We start from the raw sequence: 23587 nt of genomic DNA, 5'->3' as shown, positions 1-23587 counted from the left end.
TTCTTTCTTTCTTTCTTTCTTTCTTTCTTTCTTTCTTTCTTTCTTTCGTGTGGTGAGAGCACTTAAAATCTACCCTCCTGGCAAATTTCAAGTATACGTTACAGTATTGTTAATTCTGGTCACCATGGTATTATACATTAGAGCTCTGGACCAAGAGCTAAATCTTGGCCATCTTTGTATTCCCAGTGCCTTACAATAATGTCAAGCATATTAGAGGTGCTTAATAAATACTAATTGAATAGAAGAATGAATATGTAATGCTGCTATATTAAATAGTGCGTTATCTACTAGTTATTTTATATGTGTATGTCTTATTTTCTCAACTAGGTTATAAATTTCTTGCAGACAAGTGCTTATAATTAATGCTTAGGATGGTTTTAGACAATAGATAGCACCATTTTTTAAGTGATAAACGAAGATGGACTTGCTCCTCAATAGTTTCTCTCTAATCAAACTTACAAGCTAGAGGAATGTATTAATCATCAAAAGCAATAAGAAAGAAGGATCTTCTGAATTAAGGGATAAGAATTGTTTACTCTTTCGAAGAAAACTAGGCATCACGTTAACTCAGATTCCTGCCTTTCATCCATTTTTCCTGTCAGAGGTGTCACGATTCCTTCTGAGTTCAGGGAGGAACTTACACTACTTGAGCCAATCTAGCATGCCTAACCATTTAAACCCAGAGAATTTTTGTCAAAACTACTGCTTCCAGTTGTTTTCTTTTCTCAATGGTGAGTTCTGAATGTTTGGAAGTAGGCCAAAAATGTCATCTGTATTTGACCTAGACTGCCTCACACAAGTGTTCCGTTTTGAAATGTGGACACACTGGCTTTAACATGTTTCTTTCCTCCCTGTTCATCTTAAAGGTTAACTTTTGCTGCAGCCTGAAGTCAGCTTTCTGACTTGTAAAATGTATTGACTTTAAGGTGTCTTTTTCCCCTTTTCGTTGGAACTTAACTTTCTATCACATGTTTAGATTGTTGCTTAGTCAGCATGTTATAAGGAGAGTGAGGATATGCTGAGTTACAAATTATGTCTCTGTGTCTTTTCCCACAGAACTACAATGGTGTGTCCGACGTAGAACTGAGAGTAGCATTACCAGATGGAACAACAGTTACAGTCAGGGTTAAAAAGAACAGTACTACAGACCAAGTGTATCAGGTAAATTAAACTTGAACAAGTAGACTCAACATTGGATGGTATGAAGCTAAGGAGGATGGATGAAATGAGTTAATAAAGTGCTTGGGCTATCTGGCACATAATTTATTAAATGTGAGCTACTACTACTGATGTTGTTATTAATGTGAAAGTACTTTGCCCTCCTTTAAAGAAAAGTACAGTATGTATCCTGGGTCGTAGTGGTTGAAATTAGCACCACCCCTCCCTTTCTTTTCTTTCTTTCTTTTTTTTTTTTTAAGTTTATTTATTTATTTTGAGAGATAGTGCCAGTGGGGGAAGGGCAGAGAGAGAATCTCTAGCAGACTCGGCACTCTCAGCACAGAGCCTGACACAGGGCTCAAACTCATGAACTGTGAGATCATCATGACCTGAGCCAAAGTCAAGAGTTAGATGCTTAACTAACTGAGACACTCAGGCGCTCCAGCCCTGCTTCTTTTTAATTGTAGAAAACTTTAATATAAACAGAACAGTACAGTGGACCTCCATTTACGCATCATTCATATTTAATAACCATCAAGATTTTGCCACATTTGCATTATACGTGTATCTTTTTTTTCTTTTCCTTTGTTTAAATGTTTTATTTTTTTAAAATGTTTATTTAGAGAGAGCTAGCATGCACAAGTGGGGGAGGGGCAAAGAGAGAGCGGTAGAGAGAGAATCCCAAGCAGGCTCTGCACTGTCAGCACGGAGCCCAAGGCAGGGCTTGAACCCACAAACCCACGATCATGACCTGAGCTGAAATCAAGAGTCAGGATGCTTACCTGACTGAGCGACCCAGGTGCCCCTGTTTAAATATGTTAAAGCAAATTCCATTTTATTGGGCCTGTATAGATTTCAGTATAAATTTCTAAAAAATAAAGGCATTCTTTTTACATAAAGACAAAAGCCATTATCAGACCTAAAAAGTTAACAGTATTTCCTTGGCATTAACTAATAACAAATCCATAGTCCAATATTTCCAGCTGTCTAAAAATGATTTTTTATTGTTTGTTAAAATCTGGATCTAAACAAGGTTTGTTTTTTATCTTTGTTTTTAATGTTTATTTTTGAGAGAGAGAGAGAACACGAGCAGGGGAGGGACAGAGAGAGAGAGGGAGACAGAGGATCTGAAGCAGGCTCCAGGCTCCGTGCTGACAGCAGAGAGCCCAGTGTGGGGCTCGAAGCCACGAGCCATGAGATCATGACCTGAGTCGAAGTTGGATGTTTAGCTGACTAAGCCGCCCAGTCGCCCCAGTTTTTATGTTTGTTTGAATATAAGCAGCTTCCCTTCCCTTCCTCACCTTTTTTATTTAGATGTTATTAGTTTGTTGCAGAAATTGGGTCTGTGTTGTACAGTGTCCCACATTCTGAATTTATCTATTTATTTTTATGTGCATCATTTAATATGTCCATCTCCTTACATTCTGCATGAATGGAAGTTTTCTCTAGAGAGCTCGAGTAGGTTCAGCTTTTTTATAAGAATACTTCCTAACTGGTGAGATATATCTTTCCTATTGCTTTCAGGAGGTACACAGTATCTGTCTGGTTGTCCCATTTTTAGTGATACTGAGATTAATCGGTGCATTTATTTAGATGGTGATAACCTGGGCTCTCTATTGTAAAATTCCCCATTGACCTGTAATCAGATGAGTGTATACACTGATGATTGCTGCCTTAACCAGTAATTTCATTAATTCTGTCATTTCTTCATATTTGTTAGGTAGAATTTTTCTATACAGAACTTTTCCTTACCAACTAAGGCTATGTATATAGTTATCCTAAAATACAGTTTGTAGGAAAGAGAGGATAAATATTTAATTTTTTTAATAGCCAATTTTCAGAGTGTAATGTTGGCATTGGAGTGTGATGTTGGTGATTCCAATGATATCCAATGAGATATTTTTATTTTATTTTATTTTTATTTTATTTTATGTTATTTTTATTTTACTTTAGTATTTGTGGGTTTTAGACATTCAGTATTATTTAATCAATCATGTGTATCATCTTCGATGCTCACATTGTTTCATCTCTGGCCAGTGGAAGCTCCTTCATATCTGCTCCTGTATTCTTCTGATGCAACTTACTTGTTTATGATAGCATCCTTGCTTTTTGGTACAACAAGGTGTTCTGGCCTCATCTTTGTGTATTTCCTATCCTAGATCTATAATCAGCCACTTCCCTCAAGGAGTCCTGGTTTCTTTCAGTGAGAAATTACATTTAAAAATCATGATCTGGGTGCTAGATATAATCATTGCTTTTAGGCCTAGGCCTTTTTGTCTTTAATCCTGATGTGATCAAGATTTTCAGGGAGACTAACAGGTTTCTGGATATTAATGTTTATTGTTCCTTTGTAGCAAACAATGTGTTCCCCATACATTTGCTCATGTACTGTATACCATGGCAAAGGGTATGTGCAGAATTCAAGGTATTTCTGAAATTATAAAAGGGTGAAGTGATTGCAAGGAAAATGTTAATTTTACAAGTTGCTCATGTTTTTGTTTTGTATTCTTTGTTTCTGCCTCTCGCCCCCAAATTGTCTCTAGCAAGGCCTTTTGGTGAGGAGCAGCACTTTTCTCCTCATCCGCTTACTGAGACTTGTAGCTATAAACCATTTTCCAACCCCAGAGAGCATTTCAGTTTCCATTCACTGCAGTAAAGAATGGTAACTTAGAACGTTTATAGTGTCATCAGGGATGAGAATGAGAATGGTATAATTATACTTGGTCTACTGAGCCACTGACATTCCACAATTGTATTTTGTTCAATTAATACCTTATTTATATTGGGATTGATCTTGAAAAGAAATTGTGGTACTATTTTGTGTTTTTTGAGTTTTGTTGTCATTTGCTTTTTTTTTTTTTTTTTTTCAACGTTTTTTATTTATTTTTGGGACAGAGAGAGACAGAGCATGAACGGGGGAGGGGCAGAGAGAGAGTTTTGTTGTCATTTGTAATTTTAGTTTTATTTGTACGTGGAATCTTTCAATTGCTTTTTGTCATATTAGCTCCTAGAGAGGAGGACTGATACTTGTTTAATATGTCTCTGTTACAACATTTTGCTGTTTTCATGTCGATATCAATGATGGTAATTCTTAGGAAATGGAGATCCTCAGCCTGAGGCATGGATCATCCAAAAAATAAATAAGAACAATTTGTGAAGCATGAACAAAATTGACAAACTCTTTTCGGCTCAAGAACCAAAGATAAAGATTTTGCATGTTAACAGCCTGTATTAAATGTAGGTTGAATGAAAATAAATAAATAAACAAACAAATAAATAAATATAAATGTAGGTTACATGTATGAGACTGGATATTTAAGAATTTATTTTCTTCTTAAGGTCTGTTCTTGTGAAGCACATTACTTGTAAGTGCTGTTAAAAAAGACTTTTGTGGGATGAAATCATATTTCAGAGAAGGAAGATGATATTTAAGGATAGCTTATTAGCTTGAATTGGACATGGAAACTCATATTTAGAGATTATATCTATTTCGGTCAAATATAGGTATTTTCTCCCTTTTATGTCATATATATGTATGCATGAGTATGTGCACACATACATATAAAAAGAAAAGGTATAGACCATGAATTTAGTTCATGTGAAGCTGAGATGGCAAAACTCCTCCCTTCTCCCCCCTGCACATGCACACACCTGTCTTTTCCCATAGTTTGTCTGATTTAGTTACCCTGAAACCAATCTATCCTGTTTACTTATAGGCTATTGCAGCAAAGGTTGGCATGGACAGTACAACGGTGAATTACTTTGCCTTATTTGAAGTGATCAATCATTCCTTTGGTAAGTATCAGTAGCCTAATACTGAGTTTTGTTTGTGAGTATTTTATTCTAATACTATCAGACTGAAGCTCCCGGAAGCCGTCAGACTGAAACTATTTGCTTAGAGAAGAAGAGCTTGAAGGCAAGGGGAGATCACACTCATTAGGACTGTCTCCCACAAGCAGACCAGGCAAATCTTATTAAGCCCAAGTCAAAAAGGTGTCTGATCACTGATGATCCTTTTTCCTCTTTTGTAAGTATAACTTACTTATACCTAGCACTGAAACAGATACTTCATGAACTTCTTTTAAATCAGGGGTTCAAAAGTAATATATTCCAATGAAATAGCCAAAAAGAGGGATGTTCTATCTAGCCACAACTTATTTTGGTGTACTTTATGCTTTTTGTAGATAGTTAAGAATAGCTTTTTATTTTCAGGAGTCAGAAAAAGATACATTACTTCAAAGTCTTTGCGTTGATGCATATATTTAAGTTTCCATGTAAATATACATTCTCTTTCTAGGAAATTTCATTGCATGTTGGCAGGAAGTTTCTCATGTTATTTTATAAAAGCTAGGGATGGTGGCCACATTGGTTGCATTGAGATCACAAAAGGGAGGAAGTCTGAGTGCTTGCTATGAATGACATAGATTTCCTATAGTTTATGGGTCTTTTCCACATTACATATACATGGGGCTAAAGCCAGAAACAACAGATAATATTGATTGATCAGACCTTGCCATCCCTGGTCAAGATAAAACTAGGTTGATTCTCCGTGAAGCAGCCATCTTTTTATTATTCTTCATCTTCCCAACTCCCTGTGGTCTAACTAGGCAGATATAAATGTTACAAAGGATTGCTAGGGAACCGGGCACTTGGATTCTAATCTTATCCTTTTTTTCTAAGCTTTAGTTAAGAAATAAAATGGGAAATATTAAATCTGTTTTTTGCAGTGTTACAAAGTCAAGTAAGCATCAAAAGAAGAAAAAACTCTGAGCCTTTCTTAAGAAAAGCAATATAGAAATTAAATGTGATAGTGTTTTATCCTGCCTGTGCATTGTTAGGAAGAGGAAGAAACGTTACTCAGAAACATTTTTCACTTTGATGAATGTCTTAGAGTTGGGGATGGGGATTGGGGAGAGCCTTTCAGCTCTTAACAAACAAGGGAATTGCCACATGAGAGACTCTGATTGCTCCATAGCTGGGTAAGAGGAGAGGCTTGCCTTAAAGATGTTCAGTGGACATCACTGTAACTTACCAGATAATAGATAAGATACTTTAATTGACTTTGGAATAGATGCTGTCTGCCCAGTCTGCATGTTAACTGAAGGATGTGTCATACAGGTGATAGATTTCAGTCAGTTTAAGACTTAATTGGCCATAGTCATAGTTAGAAGGGATACATTTGGGTAGAGAAATGGTTATTTTGTGGTCCCATAGCAGGCTGCTTGATGGATCTAACCTGATGTTCTGGTTAAGGATAGCCTGCCATTCTTAGTCTGCTTTACACAGTTTATGCTAGGGAAATTCCTTATATATCTTTAATCTTCTAGCTTTCTTTTTTATTTTTATTTTTTATTTTTTTGGTCTTTTCTTCAGTACGTAAGCTGGCACCTAATGAATTTCCTCATAAACTCTACGTCCAGAATTACACATCAGCTGTGCCAGGCACCTGCCTGACCATTCGAAAGTGGCTTTTTACGACAGAAGAAGAAATCCTCTTAAATGACAATGACCTTGCTGTTACCTACTTTTTTCATCAGGTGGGTGAATTGATCTTCCTGGAAAGGCCTGATTTCTTTTTATACTTGTATGTAGTGAGTTATTTGCCAATTCAGTGTGAATCCTTGGACAAGCTGCTTTGCCTCCTGGATCTTAGTTAAGTTACATTTTTAAAATGTTCTATCCTGGGGTGCCTGGCTGGCTCAGTCTATAGTATAGCATGTAACTCTTGATCTTGGGATTGTGAGTTCAAGCCCCACATTGTGTGTAGAGATTACTTGAAAAATAAAATCTTTAAAAAATAAAAAAGAGGGGTGCCTGGGTGGCTCAGTCGGTTAAGCGTCCGACTTCAGCTCAGGTTGTGATCTTGCGATCTCACGGTCCGTGAGTTCGAGCCCCGCGTCGGGCTCTGGGCTGATGGCTCAGAGCCTGGAGTCTGCTTCCGATTCTGTGTCTCCCTCTCTCTCTGATCCTCCCCCATTCATGCTCTCTCTCTCTGTCTCAAAAACAAACAAACGTTAAAAAAAAAATTTTTTTTTTTAAATAAAAAAATAAAAAAGAATCAAATAATATATTCTAACCCATTTAACAAAAGATAAATAAATTTAAGAAGTAAAGATATCCTGGAGTTAAGAATAAATTTATTACTGGGGCGCCTGGGTGGTTCAGTCGGTTGGGCCTCCGACTTCGACTCAGGTCATGATCTCAGTGTTTGTGAGTTCGAGCCCCACGTTGGGCTCTGTGCTGGCAGCTCAGAGCCTGGAGCCTGCTTCACATTCTCTCTCTTTTTCTCTTTCTCTCTCTCTCTCTCTCTCTGCCCCTCCCCCCTCCCAAATAAAGTAAAACATAAAAAAAATTTTTTTTAAAAGAATAAATTATTACTGTTTTTTTAAACAACAGGAAATTAGCATATGGCTATATATCTTTCAAAAAACTTTTCATCAAGGGGCCCCTGGGTGGTTCAGTCGGCATCTGACTTCGGCTCAGATCATGATCTCATGGTTTGTGAGTTTGAGCCACATGTCCAGCTCTGTGCTGAAGCTCAGAGCAGGCAGCCTGCTTCAGATTCTGCGTCTCCCTCTGTCTCTGCCCCTCCCCCACTCATGCTCTGTCTTTCTCTGACTCTCAAAAAATAAACATTAAAAAAAACACCGTTTTTAAAAAGTAACCAGGTTTGTTAAAAAAATTTTTTTTCATCAGAATTATACATACATAAAGTTTAAAGCATCAAATAGTTCTACATAGGTTATTGTGAAAAATACTAGTTACCCTGCTTGTCTTCATCTCCCCTTCCCTTAGGCAACCATTTTCACCTCCTTTAGCTTTTGTTTGTTATTGTTGGTTTTGTTTTATATTTACTTCCATTTCTCTGTTATAACTTGATTATATTGCTCCTACTTGGTTTTTTAATCAAGCAGTATCTCTTGATTTCCTAGTATAGAAGATGAGACTCTAGATACGTTTCCTCCCCCATTCCCGCTACATAACATACCCATACCCATACTCAAGCATAGGTGACAGAGGTAGAAGTTGAACTAGTCTTTTGACTTTAACTCTAAACTCACTGTGTTATTTTATTTTTATTTTTATTTTTTATTTTTTATTTGAGAGAGAGGGAACAGGGGAGAGGGGCAGGGCGCGGGGGGAGAGGGAGAGAACCCCAAGCAGGCTCCATGCTCAGTGCAGAGCCTGACACGGGGCATGATCCCACAACCCCCAGGATCATGACCTTAGCCAAATAGAGTCAGAGGCTCAATTGACTGAGCCACCAGGCACCCTGAACTCACTGTGTTATGCACATAGTTTCCCTTAAATATAGGGATTGATTTCTACCTTAAGGAAATTAGCAGCCTTCTGGTAAAGATTCAAGCGGGTCCCTGCCTGGTGCCTGCAAAAGTTGTCCTTGTAGTAAAACACTGAGGTTAGATTCCGAGTGCCCTGTACAAATGATTGTGTTTGTTCTTTTCCTTCCTTTTTTTTTTTCTTCCAAAGATGAGTTTTCCCTTCTATTGGATTTTAAAAGCTTTTCTTGGGGTAGAGTGAAGTTGGGAAGGGGATGCACGTTTCGTATAGCTGAGCCAGGAGTAATTTAGAATTAGCATATTATATCTAGGTACCTTCGTGCCTGTATCAAGTCCTGTTGGGGACTTTTGTCCGCATGGGGTCTCAGATTTATTACTTCCTCTCTTCCAGTTGCTACCACCCTAGTTTACAGTCTTGTTTCACTTCATGCTTAAAGCACTATAACGTTGTCATTCTCCCTTATTTCATTCTCTCCTTAGCTTGATTCATTTGGCACTCATACACAAATCAATCTTTCTTTTTTTTTATTTATTTATTTATTTTTTTTAACGTTTATTTATTTTTGAGACAGAGAGAGACAGAGCATGAATGGGGGAGGGTCAGAGAGAGGGAGACACAGAATCTGAAACAGGCTCCAGGCTCTGAGTAGTCAGCACAGAGCCCGACGCGGGGCTCGAACTCACATACCGCGAGATCGTGACCTGAGCTGAAGTCAGACGCTTAACCGACTGAGCCACCCAGGCACCCCCTTTTTTTTTTTTTTTTTTAATTTTTTCTTTTTTTAACGTTTATTTATTTTTGAGACAGAGAGAGACAGAGCATCTCTCTCTGACCCTCCTTTTAGAAACTATCATCTCTCTTTTTTTTAACATTTATTTATTTTTGAGACAGAGAGAGACAGAGCATGAACGGGGGAGGGTCAGAGAGAGAGGGAGACACAGAATCCGAAACAGGCTCCAGGCTCTGAGCTGTCAGCACAGAACCCAAGCCACGGCTCGAACTTACGGACAGCGAGATCATGACCTGAGCCAAAGTCGGACGCTCAACCGACTGAGCTACCCAGGCGCCCCTCAATCTTTCTTTGAAAAATAACACACATTTTTATTCCTTATTTTAGCTCCAGTAGTCTTAGTGCTGCTGTCCTTAAGTTTAAATTCCTGTCCCTGTTCTCTGGGATCCTTCATAATCTGTTAATCTACCCATCCGGCATTATCTTTTGTTGTCCCCTGACACATACCCTTTATTTAAATCAGACAGATCTGTCTCCTGAATGTATTTAAGCTCAAACACATTCCTGACTTCTGTTTGTAGTTTATTCTGTCCGCCTAACCTTTGGAGTCCAATGAAGGCTTTCCTGATAACTACAATTAGCAAAAAGCTCTGCTATCCTGACTACATGTATCACTTACTATCATACATCTTTGCTACCTCATTGTTACCTTTAACAATTATGGACTATCTTTCAGTGTTCTCTCATCTTTACACTGTATAAATTAAGTGGAATTTAAATCTCTTAACATGAGAAACAAGATCCCTCCTGTGCCTAGAACGGTTCTTGAGCACATACTGGGCACTCTTTAAGTGCTGCTTATTCTAATAAATATATCCACGTGGCAGAGTTCACTGGTGGTGATTATGATGGTCCAAATGGGTAAAAGTTATTCTGAAATGAATCTGTATCTCTTTTGTCAAGAATGTGCTTGATAATGACTTTGATGTTCCTTTCTTCCCTGCCCTTGTTTTGGTGACAGGCCGTTGATGATGTGAAAAAAGGTTATATCAAAGCAGAGGAAAAGTCCTACCAGTTACAGAAGCTGTATGAACAAAGGAAAATGGTCATGGTAGGTTTATGTCCCCATAATCTCCTTACATCTCTTAAACCTGTTCCAGTTATTTCTGAGAGATAATACAACTGGTTAGTGGCTTAATTGATTTAAAAAAAAAAAAAAAAGGAGGGGATATAGATGTAACATACCCATTATGTTCCTCCATTAGCACATGAGAAGATATGTTGCTATATATGTGTATATAGCTTTATTATTAGTAATAACTGAGTATTATTTTTTGATAGAAAGTTCTAAAACAAAAGATGTACAAAACATTTCATAGATATCAATTCTCTAAGAGTTGATATTTAGATTTTTAACATTAGAAAGTGTTTTATTTGTGATTTAGCAATTACAAAATTGTCTTTACAACTTCCTTCTCTACAGTTGCTTAAAATGCTCAGTAGTGTCTTTGGTTAGTGTGATATGTGTGCTGTTTGATTTGATAGATGCTACTAGCATCATGTGGCTATTTAAGTTTAATTTTAAACTCATTTAAATTAAATAAAGTTTAAAATCCAGTTCCTCAGATGTGCCAGCCTCATTTCAAGTGTTGAGTAAGTACCTACCATATCGGGACAGCTCAGATACAGAACATTTTCATCATCACAGAGTGCTGAGGGGGTGCTGCCTATAGTAGTGCCTAAATGTTTTGTTTTTGTTTTTGTTTCCCCCCCCCGTAAATGTTTTAAAATTAGTTTTCAGGAGCACCTGAGTGGCTCAGTTGGTTTAGTATCCACCTCTTGATTTCGGCTTAGGTCATGATCTCACCGTTCATGAGTTTGAGCCCTGTGTCGGGCTCCACACTGGCAGTGCAGAGCCTGCTTGGGGTTCTCTCTCTCCCTCTCAAAATAAATAAATAAACTTAAAATATAAACTTAAAATAAACTTAAAAAATAAAATAAAATTATTTTTCAATTTGCACCTGCCATAAATACAGGGATGGAAATTGTCAAAAAAATTTTTGTAAGGGACGCTATGCTTATAAAAACTTTCACTCATAGCATTTTAAATTTTCTTTCTTTGCAAATTCACATATAGTTGAAACTTTTCCAATTATAATTTTTCATGGTTTCTCACAAGACAATTACTGTATTCGTGATGATTCTGATAGGTCACTTGAATTTCTTTTGTACCCTCTCTGTGTGCATTTTTTATGAGGGAACATTCTCTATCTAAATTAATTGGGTTGGAATAAGAATGCAAACAAGTCAGCCATTGAACTCAGCCCCTAATCTTATGTCTAGATAGTTATTTTATCACTTATATGACAAAAAGTAATAAATCTGTTTGCCTTAGAAAACTGCCAGAGATGAGGGAACCATTTATCAGTGTTCTGCATCCCAGCAGGCTAGAATAGACACAAAAATCTTTTAAATAGGTCTTGGCAGAATTTTGGTAAAGGCAATTTTACTATGTGAGAAACAGACTTTTAAAACTCGATTTCCACCTGTTCTTAAAGATCATGGCATTGTCTTCTGTATATTAGTGCATGATTCTGATCAGCACTTCTGCATCTTTTTGACGAAAAGGACCAAATACTGAAGGATCATCAGTCTCTGAAATATATCTTTGCCTTTGCCAAAGGCGGCAAATCAAAGTAATTTCATAAGGGCTACTGATAATGACAGTATGGGATATATATTGTTTCTTTGTACATATAGTACTTCAAACACAATAACTTCCATATATGTATCCAACTAAAAATATTTGTTGAGTACTGAGTGTGTGCCAGACACAGTACAAAGTGCTAAAAAATATATAAGTAGATTTGGGTTGTTCTGTGGCAATATATAGAAAATCTGAATTTAACAAGCATGGTAATCTATTACAAAATTACTTTTAGACTCAAGTTTGTATCTTGTTATCACTCAGTTAAGAACTGAGTACAGTTGATGTTTTCCTTTTGGGTCATTGGAATGAGTATAAGATATGCTTAAACATTAATGGAATTCTATTATCTTAAAAACCTAGTGCCAACAAACAAGTGTGTACTAGCCCCATAATACTGCAATCAGATTTTATATAAAGTCCCACCAGAGTTTGAAAAGTTTAAATTGTATTCAGTGTATTCAAGTATTAGTGTTCAAAGACATTAGCCTAGCCAGCGGTCATGTTCAGTACATTGAAACTTCCAACTCAGATGGACCCTTCCAAGCCCATACACCTTGACTCCATTATCTGTAGCAACTTAATATGATTGATAGGCCTAAGATTAGGCCAAATCACTGTTAGTTGCCAAATTACTGGGAGGCCTCCAACAATTCAACAGACTTCTCAGTTTTAGTTTCTTTTCTTTAAAATGAGGATGTTCAGATTGCCAGCTGTCAAGTAGAATCTTGACAAAAACTCCCAAAATTCTTAAACATTCCCAGTGTGATAAAAAAAATGGTTTTGTTTTCTACTTATTTACAAAGGTAGATTGAATCTCAAATTTGGATGGTTGAGAATATAATATACAAGAGAGATTTTGTTTCTTTTTCTTTTTTTTTTTTTTTGACTCTCACACAAACAGTAGACGTGTATAACTTACGGTTTTCTTGTATTTAAGTGGCCTGATATTTATCATTGTTAAACTGACAAAAAAATTTCTGTTAGTGTTTCTCAATATAATTTTTTTATTTTAATTAATTTTTTTTCAACGTTTTTTATTTATTTTTGGGACAGAGAGAGACAGAGCATGAACGGGGGAGGGTCAGAGAGAGAGGGAGACACAGAATCGGAAACAGGCTCCAGGCTCCGAGCCATCAGTCCAGAGCCTGACGCGGGGCTCGAACTCACGGACCGCGAGATCGTGACCTGACTGAAGTCGGACGCTTAACCGACTGCGCCACCCAGGCGCCCCAAAACTTAATAAGAAAGGAGAATGGACAGGACAATTCTGTGTTTTAAATATATAACTTTAATAAATGTGGTTGAAAACAAAAATTCACTCTTCTTTTAGAAACTTTGGATGGGGGCGCCTGGGTGGCTCAGTCGGTTAAGCCTCCGACTTCAGCTCAGGTCATGATCTCGCGGTCTGTGAGTTTGAGCCCTGCGTCGGGCTCTGTGCTGACCGCTCAGAGCCTGGAGCCTGTTTCGGATTCTGTGTCTCCCTCTCTCTCTGCCCCTCCCCCATTCATGCTCTGTCTCTCTCTGTCTCAAAAATAAATAAACGTTAAAAAAAAAAAATTAAAAAAAAAAAGAAACTTTGGATGTATGTAGAGGGCGCCTGGGTAGCTCTTAAGCATCCAACTCTTGGTTTCGGGCTCAGGTCATGATCTCATGGTTTATGAGTTTGAGCCCCACTTCAGACTCTGTGCTGACAGTGCGGAGCCTGCTTAGGATTCTCCACTGCTCTCTCTCTCTCTCTCCCCCTCCCCTGCTCACACACTCTCTCAAAATAAATAAATAAACTCAAAAAAAAAAACCAAACAACCTTTGGATGTATGTAAAAATTTAAATATTTCTTCTCTTTACACTTTGTGCAAATCTAGGAATGTAGAACTTTGTCTAAAACTGAGAAGTACTGCCTGACCTGAGAATCTTTGAAAACCTTATATTTCCCAAATGAGACTTTACCTCTCTGTCTTGTCACCAAATTCCACTCAGGTTATTTTTAGAACTTAATGCTATTAGGAAGTCCTCTGGGGGCGCCTGGGTGGCTCAGTTGGTTGAGCGTCTGACTTTGGCTCAGGTCGTGATCTCGCAGTTTGTGAGTTCAAGCCCCGTGTTGGGCTCTGTGCTGACAGCTCGGAGCCTGGAGCCTGCTTCAGATTCTGCGTCTCCGTCTCTCTCTGCCCCTACCCCACTTGTGTTCTGTCTCTATCAAAAATAAATAAAATGTAAAAAAAAAAAGGAAGTCCTCTGAAGGTCTTTTGCTTTCAAGGACTATTACATTCTTGAATATGGAGGGATAAATCAGTGTTTTGATTCAAAGGTGAGAGAGAGGGGCACATACTATGTGCCTGGTACTATGCCAGACACAGTATGTGTGTTCTCATTTCCTCCTGATAACAACCATGCAGGTGTTATCCCCACTTTACAGAGGAGAAGTGGATTCTGAGAGATCACGATTCTTACCTAAGATCATATTGCTTATCAGAAGTGGAACTAGAAGTTGAACCTGTTTCTGTCTTGCTTCAAAGCATGTGTTCTTTGCTGTCACAGGGAAAAGAAGCTGACAGCAGTGTCCTTTATTTCCAGATGGCAGGGGGAAGCCCCTAGGCAGAGTAACTTACAGAGTCACAGAGAGTTCAGGGTATGCTGAGCACCAGGCCTCACCTGGTGTCTTTTCCTAATCCCTCCCTTTGCATGTTTCTCTTTTTAATAAATAAAGTCAAGCTCCCCATTAGGAATAAGGCGGAAATACTTTTTTTAATATTTATTTTTGAGAGAGAGATAGAGAGCATGAGTGGGGAGGGACAGGGGAGAGGGAAGGAGACACAGAATCTGAAGCAGGTTCCAGGCTCTGAGCTGTCAGCCCAGAGCCCGACGCGGGGCTCGAACTCACGAACTGTGAGATCATGACCTGAGCCAAAGTCAGACGCTTAACCAACTGAACCACCCAGGTGCTCCAGAGATAACTTTTAGAGCAGTAGTGATGCCTCTTAAAGAGGAGAACTCTTAGGAAATGTGTTATACATAAGGCTTTTTTGGTAAAGGACGTGAGCAGAACCAGTCTCAAAGCTGCGTGACACCTTCCAGCGTTTGCAGAGGTCCTAAGCACCCCTTTTTTTTTTTTTTAAAGCAATTTTGAAATCTGTTTTCTTTCTTTTCTTTTTAAATTTTATTTATTTATTTTGAGAGAGAGAGCCTTACTCAGGGCTCAGTCTCACACACTGTGAGGTCATGACCTGAGCGGAAATCAAGAGGCAGACACTTAACCTACTGTGCCACGCAGACGCCTCCCTGAGCCCCTTTGAGCGGTACCTGCTGCTTGTTGAGCACACAGAAATTTCCCCATGACTGTGTTAGGGGGGCGCCTTGGATTGAGCACTGGCATGCAGGGACTCTTCTCTTTGCCTTTAATATTTTATTGTAGAGAATTTCAAGTATGTAAGGAAGTTGGAAGAATAGTCCATTTAGCCCCCCAAGTACCCATTAATCAGTTGCAGCAACCTTCTGCTCTCTACCACTCCTGTTTCATCCGTCTCACTCGCATGCGCTTTTCCCTGGAAAGAAAATAGTTGAGCCTTCTGGCTAGGGATAATGGAGCCTTTAAAATTATTTTTTTAAGCTATCCTTTATTGAATACCTAATTATGTACTAAGTACTGTGCTAAATACTTTAATGGTCACAAGTAACTGTGTGATGTAGGTGCTGTTATTCTTTTCTTTTTATAGAAGAGGAAACTAGTGCTCCTGGGAGTTAGTAATTTGGCTGGAGTGCAAGTGCCTCATCCAAGGTGACAGAGTCAGGAAGTGGTGGAGCCAGGATTCAAGCCCAGGGTGGTCTGAGCCCAGGCTCCTGACCACTCCTCGTACTGCTTCCTGTCTCAACCCCAGAAGAGTTCTATTCTGTGGCACTGCCTGTCCCTGGCCAGAGATATTTTTTGTTCATAGTGCCACTGGCAGGCCCAAGCAGTGGCTACTTTTCTCCCTGGTACAGGAAGGGTGATGAGATAGGGGGTGGAGGAGTGGGACAGAAGGAAGGAGAACTGAGAAAAGCAAGTCAGTTATTGTGGCACTTCTGAATTGATCCTGTCGCTGTGTTCTTGCTGTCCTTTTATAATGTTTCCCCTTCAAGGTTGCCATTATTTTACCTAAACAGAAATAAGTACAAGGTAGGAAAGGGAGTATGTGGTGTGATTTTTCCCTAGGTCCTTAAGTCCTCCCAGACCATCTCTGGGGCAGTAGTGACCGTCTTTAGTGCCACTCATTGGTACTAGAGTTGCCAGTTGTCCAGGGCCCTTTTTGTACCTAGGTCCCTTGGTCTCTTCTTTCTTGGGCAAAAGGTGACCCTCCAATGTGTTCCAGTCTCCCTGCCCATCTAGCTGAAATCAGCTAGGGTGCTGTGCCTCTGTCTTCTCTCCAACACTCCCCACATGTTCCTAGTGCGCCCTGTTGGCCTGTGTGCTGGGCAGCTGAGGGTGCAGGGACTCAAAGTTCTTTACTTATTTCCTAGTCAGTCCCTAAGGAGAAACCGGCTCAGAGTCCATGTGTCTTTTTTTTTTTTTTTTAATCATCTTTTCCTTATTTCTCTTCTACTCTCCTTCCCACTCATCTTTTACTCTCCCATCTCAACTCAAAATAGTGAGTTGAGTGAAAGAGAGGCCAGTCTTCACTGTAGAGGAGAAAGGACAGAGAGCTGAGTTAAAGTCCTCTCTGAATCAGTCTTGTAGCATTGTACCTTTGAGGGTCATATATGCCACTCGATTTTGGTCCACATGATTTTTAAGGAGGCATGTGTACTGGAGATCAGGGGATGGTGGTGCTGATTTGGGGCCTAGTTGGCGATAGAGAAAGGACCAGTGGCCATGAAATTAAACCTAGCTTCTAATCCTGGCTGTGCCACTTACTATTACTTATGACCTTCAGCAAGTCTCCTGTGACTCTGGGTTTCTGTAAAATGACTGGATTAAACATGTTATGAGTATGGGATTTGGGGGTAGCTTACTCCTCGTCACTGAGGTCCTTGTAACTTTTGATTTGTGAGGAGACATGAGCTCCCTTTACTCAGTCATGTAGATCCGTTTGATTCCCTTCCTGGATGCTAGTGAAAGGAGGGGCAGCCTAAACAGCCTTGTGAGTTCCCCTCTCCACATACGGGTCTTGGTCACAGGACCTCTTCTGACTTCGTTTGTGTACTTTTTGAGGCAGAGAAAGGAGGTGGGGCTGGAAGTGGAACAAAGAATAGGCTTGGAGTCCTGGCCCTTCTTAGAGCTAGTCATGCTGTGAGACCAGAGCACGGTCTTCAGGTTGCTGGGTGAGAGGATTCTCTTTGTTCTTTCTCTGGTGACATCCCAGCAGCTGTTCGTGGTGGTTTAGTTCCGTAGTAACCCTGTTACACACGCACACACGCACACACGCACAGACACACACACCTTTTTTTTTTTTTTTTCCAGTATCTCAACATGCTGAGGACTTGTGAGGGCTACAATGAAATCATCTTCCCCCACTGCGCCTGTGACTCCAGGAGGAAGGGGCACGTTATCACAGCCATCAGCATCACGCACTTTAAACTGCATGCCTGCACTGAAGAAGGACAGCTGGAGGTGACAGTTCAGCATGGGGCCAGGGCTGGGAGCACTGGGGACACTGCCACTTACCCACTCACTCTGGTTTCGTTCCTGTCAGGAGGGGAGATGAAATCCATACTATGGTGATGGGGCAGGTAAATCAGCACTGGGTCCACAAGGATCCTCACCTTCCTGGCTGCTCACGTGGACTCATTCTTCCCTCAGTCTTATTGACATGATGCAGACACTCACTCCCTTGTCTTCTGCTGTCTGGCCCAGAACCATCTCAGCTCAGGTGCCCAGCATTCTCAGACTTAACACTCTGTTCTTGGTCGTTTAGAACCAGGTAATAGCATTTGAATGGGACGAGATGCAGCGATGGGATACGGATGAAGAAGGAATGGCCTTCTGCTTCGAGTATGCGCGAGGAGAGAAGAAGCCTCGATGGGTTAAAATCTTCACACCATATGTGAGTGGTAGACCGGAAGCACTCTTGGGAAAGTATATTGGGTTTGATGTTCTCCAGCTGAGCGCGTAAATGGGGAGGGCTGCAGCCATAGCAGTTGTCTTTGAGCCTTAGAGCCCCAGGTTCTTCCTGGCTGTCCTGAGGACAGACTGGGAGTGGCAGCTTCACTTCCCGCCTGACTCACAGCTGCCACTAGGAGGGGCCCCAGACTAGTGAAGGGGTTCTTGTGCTCGGCAAGGTTGGGAAGGTGGGGAGACTGGGGGCATGGGTTCAGAGGCATGGCCCTGTGGTGCCCGGTGGGTCATAAGAAGTCAGCGTCACTATCTTGTTTTTGTTATGTTTTTTGTTTTGTTTTTCAGTTTAATTATATGCACGAATGCTTCGAGAGGGTGTTCTGTGAGCTCAAGTGGAGAAAAGAGGTAATTCGAAGCAATCTTGAATTGGCCTTTTCATCTTTTATTGTTTAAAATGATAGGCCTGTGGCCAGATACCCGGGACCCTCACCTCCATCTGTCTTTCTAGGAATACTAGTTAGAGACTGGTTATTCTTCCAGCCTTTGGATGCTGAATAGACTATACGAGAAAAGCCCTGCTTCTTCCTCTGTCTAGAGGGTAGCTGTTGGCTGCAGGCTGTTCCACCTCCTGTGACTTCATGGACCCTCCTCTGCCTGGTTTTTGTTTTTGTTTTTTAATCCAATCACTGCCTATGTTGTTCCTGACCCAGAAGGGCAGCTGTCCCCAGTTTTAGCTGTTCTGACTAGATGACTCCTGACAGTGCCCATCGGGGCTAACCAGGAATGCATGTGTGTGGGAAGGTTTCCACTATTGCTTTACTGCTGTCCTTATGCCAGTGCTGGAGAATTCGGAAGATTCTGAATAATTAGCTACTTATTCTCAAAGAAAATGTTTCTGAAGTTCAGAAGGTAAAGTCAAGAACATGAAATTCAAATTCTTGGTATAGAACACCGGGCTCTGAGAATCAGACGACGATTCTCTCCCAGCATTTTTTCTCCCTGCAGTGTTGGGCAAGTAAGCCTCCCCTAGATCTCAGTTTTCTCATCTGTAAAATGGGAAGGCTGAACCAGATTATTATTAGTTAAGCTCCTCTCTGGGTCTAAAAGGCTATGCTTCCACATGGGAAGTTGTAGCAGAGGTGGAGGCCAGTGAGGTGGAGTCATCCAGCCATGCGTCTGTGTGTCTGTGTGAGGCTGGCCTCCAGAAGGGGAGAGATGCAGATACCTCAGGCTTCCCAGTGACTGTTTTCTGTTTTCCTTTCAGAACATTTTCCGGATGGCGAGGTCACAGCAGAGGGATGTGGCCACCTAGCCTTCCCTCACCCCTCCTCTTCACCCTCATCCTCTCACCCCTTCCGTCTCCTGTGTCAGAGTAACCATTAACACAAAAGAAGAGAAAAAGGAAAAAAAGTCATTATGTTCAAAAGCCCTAAACTAAATACTATTAATAATCCCTCTGAGTTTCATGTCTCTGGAATTGAGCTGGTAGAGAACGACAGATTGGTCCGCACCGGGAGCAGCTGAGTTCAGACAGGAAATTAAACCCAACCACGCGCCAAAGGTGTCTTTATCCTCTCACCTGGGCCTCACACCAACAGACTCTCCTTGTACTATATTTTTAAAACTGGAACTATGAACTCCATCCATTTGCACTGTTCAGACATATATATGTATGTATGTAAAAATTATATATACACAAATTAGCTGCACGTATATACATATATATATTTCTTTTTAAATTTCATATCGATGGCAGTACCTTTTTTAGCTTGTGTTTTTACACACCTTTCACTAGAATTCATGACTTCTCTCTTGCTCTCTTTATTTTGAAACAAACTTTAAAAAGGAAAAAAAAAATATTTTACTGGGAAAATACCTCTCCTCATGAAGGACTCGAAAAGTTTACAACCTGCTTGGGTTTTTTTCCCCCTTTTTTGTATTGAGTGAAGATTCTGGCTTATGGGTTGGCATAGAGTCTGAGGAGCAAGGAGCATAGTTTCTTTATCTTCCAAGAAGCTGCTGGGAGGAGACCGAGGCGTGTTTCTCAAGGGCAGCAAGACTTGCAGATCTGCAGGGAGAGTCTGAAGACTTGGTGTGGTCCTCGATTCCAAGACAGCTTTCCTGGCCCAGCTCTCCCACTCACGGCTTTCTAGCCACACTCCCCATCTCCTTCTTGCTTCCCGAGGGCCCCTTGTGTGCTCTCCACTGACCTAGAATGGAGGGGAGAGGTGGGCTCAGGAGGTTGATGCCACAGGAACCTGAAACATTTCATGGTTGTCATTTCCCATTTCTCCTTCTGAAGCAGGCAGAGTACTAGGGACCAGAGTTAAAGCCAATACCTTTAGGCACAAAGATTGGACTTAGGGGGAAGGAAGGAAGGAATACCCTGTATACCTAAGCTTTTCCCCACTCCATTCCTGACCAGTAACCATCCATAACCATTACATTCTCTGTGACTTCCTTAAACAGCTGTGTTGGGGAGGAATCTGACCGTGTCCCCAAGGCCTTGGGGAAATTTAGTCAGTGGTCTGGGCCAGCCAAACCAGTGCCCATCCAAGCCAGCTGAGGACCCAGGAAGGACCAGTAGGGATATGGTCGGTTTGGGTTGGATCTCAACTTCTAATGAAAAGGAGACTGAAGGAAAGCCTTTCTGTCTCTCAAAGAGTTCCTCATCTCACCTTGGGATTTTGAGACCCAAGAGCTGCACCCAGGGCCTGGGGGGCCAGGCTTACCAGCTGGCATCTCATGTTGGGATTTTAAGCCCTAAGAGCTGCACCTCAGGGCCTGGGGGGCCGGGCTCACCAGCTGGGGCAACACTCTCAGGCAGGCTCTGTAGATACTGCACTGGGAGCTCGAAGTCAGACTCTAATGCTGCTGAAACACATCCACGAGCCTTCTTTTCTTTTTCCCTTCTCCACTCTCTACACAAAACCTCCACTGGGTGGCGTCTTTGGCTTTGTCTAACTGGGAGGCCACCGTACCAGGTTTATAGTCACTCCACTGAGCAGTGGCGGGGTGGTTTGAAGTTTCGGTTTTGGTGACTTGATTTTGCAGATCATTGTGAGGCCACTTTTCTTTCTCACTCTGTTACCCTGGCGGCTGCTTGCCCCCGGACAGTTGTCCATCATACAGGACATCTGTCTTCCCTCCCTTTCTCCAAACCCAGTTGGGATCACAGTGCAGAACGAAGGAATGCTCAATGTTTAAAGGTGCAGAGAGCGATCCCCGATTTGAAAGTTTTGATACAGAATTAGCTTCTTTTGGCTTAAGTGAATTTAATAATGAGCCAGAGGGCCCTAGAAAGGAGATCTGTTTCCCCACTCCAAGACGCCAAAGAGGCTTTTGGCGCCAGCTTTTTCCCACTGCAAACACAGCAGCGGCTTTCCCCTGTGCCCTCAGACTGGGAAAGGAATGGACAAATCTGGGAGTCCGTGCAATGTTCCCACTGCTGACCTCTGGGTGTGAGGTGTCAGGTGGGGGGAGGGTGCCCTTGGGTCTGAGGCCCCTTGGAGCGGGTGCCACTCTGTTCCTTTGGCAGAGCACGCACTCGGTGCTTTGGAGACTGGGCAAGGGCGCCACACATGGGTGGTTGGCCTGTTGGCAGAATCTGTTTAGAAACAGCCCCTACTGGCTGTACCAGTAAAAGCTGCAGTGAGGACGGGGAAGGAGGGAGCCCCTGGCCAACAGTACCTTTCCCCCTTCCTCCCACAGCAGGCCTCTTGGACGGCACGCAGAGGTCACTGTGGCTCCATAGGATCAAGCTCTTTTTTGCATGAAGCAGTGTTAGTGTGACACTCCTCCCCGCCCCCCTCCCCTTGTTCTGTACTTCCTCTCCCTAATCCCTGCTATGGTTCTCAGTCCTGGGTTCTGCCCAGGGAGCCCTCTGCCCAGTCTTTTGCAGTTTGTCTATGGAAAATGGAGGGGCTCCCCTCCCCCCCTCCTTTGCCCCAGCAGAGCCAGCAGGGTCTTCCTGATCTGTTGTCCTCCCCTCTACCGCTCAGTTTCTATCCTCTTTGGTAAAAGCTCAGAGTTTTGTATAGATCAGGGAAAAATGCAGGCCCTGAGAAACCTGTCCCTGCAGAAAGATTCCCTTGGGCCATGCTTTGGGCTCTCTGCTCTTTATATTTTTATTCTACTCTCCATTTTCCTGCCCTCCTCTTGCCCTCTGCCTAAGCTCAGCCCAGCTGTCTGCTCAGGGCAGCTCCTAGGCCTGGCCTGTCTAGTTTTCTCCTGTCGTCACCCAGGCTAGTAGCTTTGGTTATCCCCTTCTAGCTCCAAACCTAGTGCCTGGAGCTGCAGTACAGGGCATTGACAGGAGGGGACACATCTCTCTCCTCTCAGAGTTTGCCCCCTTACGGCCTGGCTCCGAGGAGGCAGTTTTCCTCAAGGGGACTGTATCCTGGCTGACCCAAAGTCTCCAGACCTGGAGGGACTACTGTGCCCCCTTGTCTCCATCGTGCTTTCTGGCTGGATCAGTTTAGAGACCATTTGGGCTGTTGGAGCCCAGCACCCCACTAGATTCCCCTGCCAGAGTCAGTGTGTCCCATTAGCTTCCCTTTGAAGAGGGGTGGGGGAACAGTGTGGCTGGTGCTCGGAGAGAGAAGAGAGACCGCGGCGGAACTCGCGCATTCCAGTCCTACCACCCGCCTGCCTCCCCTCTGCCCCCCAGCGCCGTGCCAGGCTTCACCCCGGGGCGGCAGCTCAGTCCTCAGCAATAATCTCGAGTGGGGGGTGCTTAGGGTTCTGGGGAAGGGCACAAGCAAAGAGGGCAGTGCTGTGGGCTGGAGGCACTTGGCCAGCTGCTAAATTAGACCCCGGTTTTATATCATGCCCCCTTTTTAAGCCGGTGAGCTGGGCTTCAGTTTTCCCCAGGCCATGCACACTTTTAATTTATTTGACAAACTCTAATTGTATTTTCACTGCAGTATCTTGTATTTTTTATTTGTGATTTAAGAAATGTGAAGAGAAAATACAGACACATAATGGCTAACAGTGTTTCTTTCATTCCTTGTTCTACAGCTAACCACTCTAAAATTGTTTGGTAATGTCACTTAGTGTAATTAATTGTAACATATTCTTTTAAATAAATTGATTTATTGATGAAACTAGTCTATGCCTTCCTAGACTACCAATCCTTTGGGTTGTGTGGGAAGGAGTGAAGGAGGGGCCTTTGAGATTGGGGTTAGAAAGATCCGTCTGAAGATGGGAAGGAACACCTGGCTGGTCCTCCCATGAGGGCGGGAGATAGAGTCAGGCAGGAAGAGGAGAAGCTGGAAGGCCCTTTGCCTAAAGTTCCATTTCCAGTGACTCCTATGAAAATGCCTTCTCCTCCCTCAGGTGTGTCCGTATTAGTTGTGCCGGCCAGCCCTGGGCCACGGGCAAGGCTTACAGGGCTCGTTGGCCTCTGCCAGTAGAGCCCGGCACTGTCCCCAGCCCCAGCCACGTGATGCACTGTTTCATTGTTCAAGTTCGGTAGGAAACTGGGGTCTGGGACCTAATGAGTGCCAGCACAGTGACAGGCACGCTGGGTGGTTGTGCCCCTCCTCTGCCCACAGCCCCGACAGGGTAGCCCTGGATGTCCTCTGTTGTTACCAAGGAATCTCAGGTGCTGTGGCCTGTTTGGCCCCCTCCTCTCCGTACATGGGCTCCTAGGCCAAATCTGTTC

The 23587-nt window shown here is 42.1% G+C and overlaps 1 protein-coding gene across 2 annotated transcripts in view; it reads left to right on the top strand.

Annotated features, from left to right (window-relative positions):
- SNX27 (sorting nexin 27) overlaps nt 1-23030 on the top strand; it is a 69682-nt gene extending 46652 nt beyond the window's left edge. The window contains exons 5-12 of one of the 2 annotated variants that reach the window (XM_049616270.1): nt 1057-1161; nt 4875-4953; nt 6532-6695; nt 10209-10298; nt 17329-17478; nt 17783-17911; nt 18268-18327; nt 19187-23030. In XM_049616270.1, the coding sequence (XP_049472227.1) occupies nt 1057-1161; nt 4875-4953; nt 6532-6695; nt 10209-10298; nt 17329-17478; nt 17783-17911; nt 18268-18327; nt 19187-19234 (825 nt within the window). In that variant the 3' untranslated portion in view covers nt 19235-23030. Of the gene's footprint in view, nt 1-1056; nt 1162-4874; nt 4954-6531; nt 6696-10208; nt 10299-17328; nt 17479-17782; nt 17912-18267; nt 18328-18430 lie in introns of both variants that reach the window. The other variant, XM_049616271.1, reaches the window with a different exon arrangement.
- The last annotated feature ends 557 nt before the right edge of the window (nt 23031-23587 follow it).

Source organism: Panthera uncia (assembly GCF_023721935.1).
Source record: "Panthera uncia isolate 11264 chromosome C1 unlocalized genomic scaffold, Puncia_PCG_1.0 HiC_scaffold_4, whole genome shotgun sequence".
In the NCBI taxonomy this organism is placed as follows: Eukaryota; Metazoa; Chordata; class Mammalia; order Carnivora; family Felidae; genus Panthera; species Panthera uncia.
The sequence above is the reverse complement of the archived record's forward strand: the minus strand, read 5'-3'. Positions and strand labels throughout refer to the sequence as shown.